This window comes from Prionailurus viverrinus, chromosome B3 (assembly GCF_022837055.1).
Source record: "Prionailurus viverrinus isolate Anna chromosome B3, UM_Priviv_1.0, whole genome shotgun sequence".
NCBI classification, from domain to species: Eukaryota; Metazoa; Chordata; class Mammalia; order Carnivora; family Felidae; genus Prionailurus; species Prionailurus viverrinus.
The window spans coordinates 127,748,806-127,754,805 of NC_062566.1; the positions used below are offsets into that span (position 1 = coordinate 127,748,806).

Consider the following 6,000-nt stretch of genomic DNA (forward strand, 5'->3'; position numbering starts at 1 on the left):
TGCTGGGGTTTTATCTGTCCCTGCTGTGTATTGGGCACTGTTTTTCAGACTACCCATCGTATTTAGTAATCACGGAATACAGCACCTAAACAAAAATGATGGCTTAGCAAAAATGCCTTTGATAGTTTCAGCTGTCAAATGCATTTCCAGAGTCAGAGATTATATAAGAGATGAAGAAGGTAGAAGTAAAAAAAGGCTAGAGATTAAAAAGAGGCAAGAATGAGGTGTCATACAGCCGACCAGAAGGGAAGCCCTTGTGATCTCTCAGAGCCCAGGCCCTTCCCCCAGGGAGATGGTGCCTGCAAGGCTGTGGGCAGTTCACCGCTGACCTTCATGATGCCTCAGTGCTCAGAAGATTTATAAGCTAACTCTTAAGCCTCTCTGCAATGGACATAAAGAATGCCCTAAAGAAAGGAATATTTATCTTTTCTAGTAGTTTCTATCTAAAAAGTAAAATATTTTAATTGTGCATACCTAAAAAGCTTGGAATTAACTAATGATGATATAACTAAATAATGACAAAATTTAGTATAATAATCAGCTTAAAAAACAGTCTTTCATAGGGAAATATCTGTCTCCAGCATTATTTACATGTTAACTGTAGTCAAAGTAAAATTATGTATCCTAGATAAGTGCTGTAGTCCAGTTTTAAAAAGGATTGTGAATTTGTAGTTCCCAGGACTAGTTCAAAATATCTCTGCTACTTACTAACAACATGACTTCGGTAAGTTACCCAACCTTTCTGCCCCCTGGTGAACTCATCAGTCAGTGGGAAGATAATACCGACCCCATATACCAAACAGGGCTGTTCTGAAGATGAGATCGTATCACGGATATGAAAGTACTTTAAAAATTCTACAATCTATTATTACTGATATATAATATTACTGAATACTTACTGCATGCCAATCATTGTTTTGTTCAAATATTGTCATTTTCTCTTTCCAGGGCAGTATGTCAGTATTCTTTGCAGTTTCCTCCAGAGAGAAAACTCCACTCTGAGTAAGATCTTTTTGACCTCTTCATTGTGCCTAGGGAAAATCAAGAATTAAGAATCATGGGGCACCTGGGTGGTTCAGTCAGTTAAGAGATCTACTCTTGGTTTTGGCTCAGGTCATGATCTCCCAGTTCATGGGATCAAGCCCCACGTCGGGCTCTGGGCTGGCAGTGCAGAGCCTGCTTGGGATTCTTTCTCTCTCTGCTCCTCCCCTACTCGCACTCTGTCTCTCTCAAAATAAATAAATAACCAAAAAAGAGAATCACACAAACCATTATTAAATCAGTCAGGACTGAATGCTAATTTTTCTTACAATTCGCTCCCCCTCTCTCTCTGCCCCTTCCCTGCTTATGCTCTATCTCTCTCTCAAAAATAAATAAACATTAAAATATATATATATATGATAGGGGCCCCTGGGTGGCTCATTCAGTTAAGCATCCAACTTCGGCTCAGGTCATGATCTGACAGTTTGTGAGTTCGAGCCCCGCATCAGGCTCTGTGCTGACAGCTTCAAGCCTGGAGCCTGCTTCGGATTCTGTGTCTCCCTCTCTCTCTGCCTCTCTCTCAAAAATAAACATTAAAAAAAAATAGAAGATAGACATAGTTTGTTTTATATTATTCCTCTTAGTAATACGAGATAGCAGTACATTTGTCATAATAGAGATAGATGTTCCTAATTAAGTACTCATATTTCCTGTAGTTTTCAGAGTAAGTAGGAAATAATTATATGCTGTGTACTGCTTTGTCTTCACAGTGAGGAAGAACTGCTGTATCTGAGTTTCATTGAAGATGTAACAGATGAAATTCTGAAACTTGGTTTATTTTCAAACAGGTTAGATTTTTTAATTATGGCGGTCGAACGGTACATTAAATACTCTTCTTTATGAGGTTAATTTTTTTAAGTTATTTCCATATCCTAGGAAATGAAAAATTATAGTGCTTTCTTGGGGGGACATACTCTTATAACTGGTAGCAAATTGTAAAGAATGTTTAATTCACACTATATGAGGTAAGTCCACAGTTTGGGGAGTTACAGGAGAGAACAGAGGTTTTACTCATTTAAATACGGTTGTATCTCTTAGACGCAGAGAGCAGCTTGGCGGTTGCCAGGGTGGGGGCGGGCAAAATGGGTAAAGGTGGTCAAAGGTACAACTCCCAGTTATAACATAAATAAGTCATGGGGATACAATACACGTACAGGGCGGTGGGTATAGTTAATAGCACTGTGTTGCATATTTGAAAGCTGCTGAGAGAATAAATCTTAAAAGTTCTCATCACAAGGAAAAAATTCTGTAACGGTGTGGTAATGGATGTTCACTAGACTTATTTGGGTGATCATTTTACAATACATACAAATATGAATGATTATGTTGTACACCTGACACCAATATAACGTATGTCAGTTATACTTCAATTTAAAAAAATCTATCACAAAAAAAAAGAAAAAGAAGAAAAATGATATCTTATTTGAAAGAAAGACGTAAAACTGTCTTTATTCACAGACAACATTGTCATCCATGTAAAAATCCCATAGAGTCTACATAAAAAAAATTACTATTATATCTCTTAGTTATATAGACTAGTGAACTGAATTTTTGCTTCTTATTTGCAAAGATCCATTACCTCATTTTACTATTTGAAACTTGTCACAAGAATCCAAAGCAAGCATTTTTGTTAACAACTGTTACTAGTAAAGTGAGCACAAATTAAAGGCTAGGTTTACACACTGTAAGTGAAATGGAAAGTTTGCAAAACCAGATTCGATATTGCACATCTTAAGGAAACTGTGTGATCCTGGGTCAGCTTGAACATTTATTCATCTAAAGTTCACTGGGCAGTGAGGCACACTTTATGTTGCATATCTTAGAATTCCATGTTGTGTACATGCTTTCTCTGTTGTATTATGTCAAGTACAACATTTCTAATGAATTATTTCTATTCTTATGTGAAGTTTTTTTTTAATTAAAGCAAACATTTTTTATTGCTATAAAAAGATATACCAAAAAGAGCTAAGTTTTTTTTTTTTAATATAGTATTCTATTTACTTCTTTCATTTAAAAAAAGTCGTTAACAGGGGGCACCCAGGTGGCTCAGCTGATTAAGCATCCAACTGTTGATTTTAGCTCAGGACCTGATCTTGTGGTTCATGGGATCGAGCCCTGCGTCAGGCTCCATGCTGTCAGCGCAAGATTCTCTCTCTTTCTGCTCCTCTTCCCACTCACACGCATTCTGTCTCTCTGTCTCAAAATAAATAAATTAAAAAAAAATTTTTTTAAGTGGTTAAAAATGTTTTCAGGGGGCGCCTGGGTGGCTCAGTCGGTTGAGTGTCCAACTCTTAATCTCAGCTGGGGCCATGATCTAGCGATTTGTGGGATCGAGCCCCCCATTGGACTCTGCCCTAACACCATGGAGCCTGCTTGGGATTCATCCTCTCTCTCTCTCTCTCCCTCTCTCTCTCTCTTTCTCTCTCTCTGCCCCTCCCCCACTTGTACTCACTTCTTCTCTCTCTAAAAATAAATGAACTTTAAAAAAAATGAAGTGAATTTATTGATACAGAAGGATGTTCAAAATATAGAGTTGATTAGAAAAACAAAATTGATACCCAAACAGTATGTATTGTTTGTAAAGGGTAGAATATGGATTCCTTGGGCTTTTTAAAAACGGCTAAGTAATTCAGAACTACTAAATCTAAGATTAGCTAATTTCATTGATAATAAAAAATGGCAACAAATGAGTTTTCAGCAAAGGTATAGACACATTCATATGATAGCACCACAAGTGTGGTATAGTTGTGAGATTTTCTCTGGAGCCAGACACATCTGGGTTAAATTCTCTTAATGGTTTGGGACCTTAGGAGAGAGGAAGTTATCATCTTAGATTATTTTCTCATCTTTAAAATGATCTTTACAATACCTTTCTCCCAATATTGGTCATGATTAGGGGTATAATGATTGTGTGTCTAGCACAAATGTCTAGCCCTTAGTGGTACTTAATAAGTAATAGCTTTTAGGTTATTATGTGGATTTACCATCAGTGGAATTTTTTTCAAGTATAGTTTAGGAAGCATTATAAAATAATTCGATGTAAGAGAATTTTCTTTAGGGTTTGGTTTGGGGGGGTTGTGGATGTGAGACACAAGGGGAGGAAAGGCATTTGTTGTGTGCATATGTGGGTGAGAGAAAAAAGAAAAAAGTTTTTGTTTTGTGGCGGGGCAGAGGGAAGGGAACTGTTGGACCTCATTTAAAATATTCACAGAATAAGCCATACAGAGAAAGACAGATACTATATGGTTTCACTCTTATATGGATCCTGAGAAACTTAACAGGAACCCATGGGGGAGGGGAAGGAAAAAAAAAAAAAAAAAGAGGTTAGAGTGGGAGAGAGCCAAAGCATAAGAGACTCTTAAAAACTGAGAACAGGGGTGCCTGGGTGGCGCAGTCGGTTGAGCGTCCGACTTCAGCCAGGTCACGATCTCGCGGTCCGTGAGTCCGAGCCCCGCATCAGGCTCTGGGCTGATGGCTCGGAGCCTGGAGCCTGTTTCCGATTCTGTGTCTCCCTCTCTCTCTGCCCCTCCCCTGTTCATGCTCTGTCTCTCTCTGTCCCAAAAATAAATAAAAACGTTGAAAAAAAATTAAAAAAAAAAAAACAACTGAGAACAAACTGAGGGCTGATGGGGGGTGGGAGGGAGGGGAGGGTGGGTGATGGGTATTGAGGAGGGCACCTTTTGGGGTGAGCACTGGGTGTTGTATGGAAACCAATTTGACAATAAACTTCAGATATTGAAAAATAAATAAATAAATAAATAAATAAAACACAAAAAATAAAATAAAATATTCACAGAAGTATAAGTGGTATATACTCTTTCAGAAACAATGGCGTCTGTAATATAACTTAAGACCCATACTAGCTCCCAAATCAGAGAACTTGACAGAACAGGGAAGGATTAGTGTTTAGTTTTGCAAAGAAAAAGAATAACCTGAAAAATATTTTCCAACCTTTAGCAGTTTTGTTATTGCGTGACCATTTTGTATTTGGTTGATTTTATGATTTTGAGACATTAACATTTCTATTTATCTTTCAGGTTTTTAGAACGACTATTTGAGCGACACATAAAACAAAATAAACATCATTTGGAGGAGGTTTGTCTTTCTTCAGACATTCATTAGAAAAATTCTAATATAGAAAGAATTTTGAAGTTTTTCCATAGCCTCAAAGAATGCATTAAAAACAAGAGCGGTTTTGCCCTTGTACCTTTTGTGTGCGTGGCGGGGGCGGGGAGCGTGCGTGAAGTAAGTATTAATCCTGCTGAGATTAATAGCACTGCCCACAAAAGTAGTTCAGTGTGACTAGCTCAGCTAATGTCATTATTCTTGTCTTAATCCTAGGGAAAAATGCGCCACCTGCTGCGTATCCTGAAGGTGGACTTAGGCTGCACATCCAAGGAAAACTTAGTAAAGCTGGATGATGTCGATATGCTGAATTTACTGGGTTTTGAACAGGCTGAGGACTCAGAAGAAAATGATCATAAAAGTAACCACGATGCCACAATTCAACAGGAGCGTCAGCAATACCAAAAAGCTTTGGATATGTTACTATCTGTACCAAAGAGTGAGAACGAGAAACTCTCCTCACCGGATGAATTTTTCCTGCCCGTCTACAAATCGAAGTATTCAGAAGGGGTTATAATTCAACAAGTGAATGATGAAGCAAATCCCGGACCTTCAATTTCAGATGAAAAAAATTCAAGTGTCTCAGACAGTTTAACAGACCAAGAAACCTCTGTGAATGTCATTGAAGGTGACAGTGACACTGAAAAGGTGGAGACCTCGAATGAATTATGTTGTCTGAGCCCGGAACTCTCCCCGTCCCTTCAGCTTCACGGTGTCCAAGGTGACAACAGTCGTGACATGGAAGGACCAACTCTTAAAATCATGGAAATGAGCATTGAGGATTGCCCTTCGGATATTTGATCTTCATTAATAAATATCCCAAATGACCAGTCA

General features: G+C 38.2%; 1 protein-coding gene across 3 annotated transcripts in view; it reads left to right on the forward strand.

The window, feature by feature from the left end:
• The window catches only part of SPATA7 (spermatogenesis associated 7), a 38,437-nt gene extending 32,437 nt beyond the window's left edge, over positions 1–6,000 (forward strand). For all 3 annotated transcript variants that reach the window (XM_047862716.1, XM_047862717.1, XM_047862718.1), the window contains 4 exons: positions 949–1,002; positions 1,752–1,829; positions 5,079–5,136; positions 5,383–6,000. In XM_047862716.1, coding sequence (XP_047718672.1) covers positions 949–1,002; positions 1,752–1,829; positions 5,079–5,136; positions 5,383–5,967 — 775 coding nt within the window. In that variant the 3' untranslated portion in view covers positions 5,968–6,000. The remainder of the gene's footprint in view (positions 1–948; positions 1,003–1,751; positions 1,830–5,078; positions 5,137–5,382) is intronic.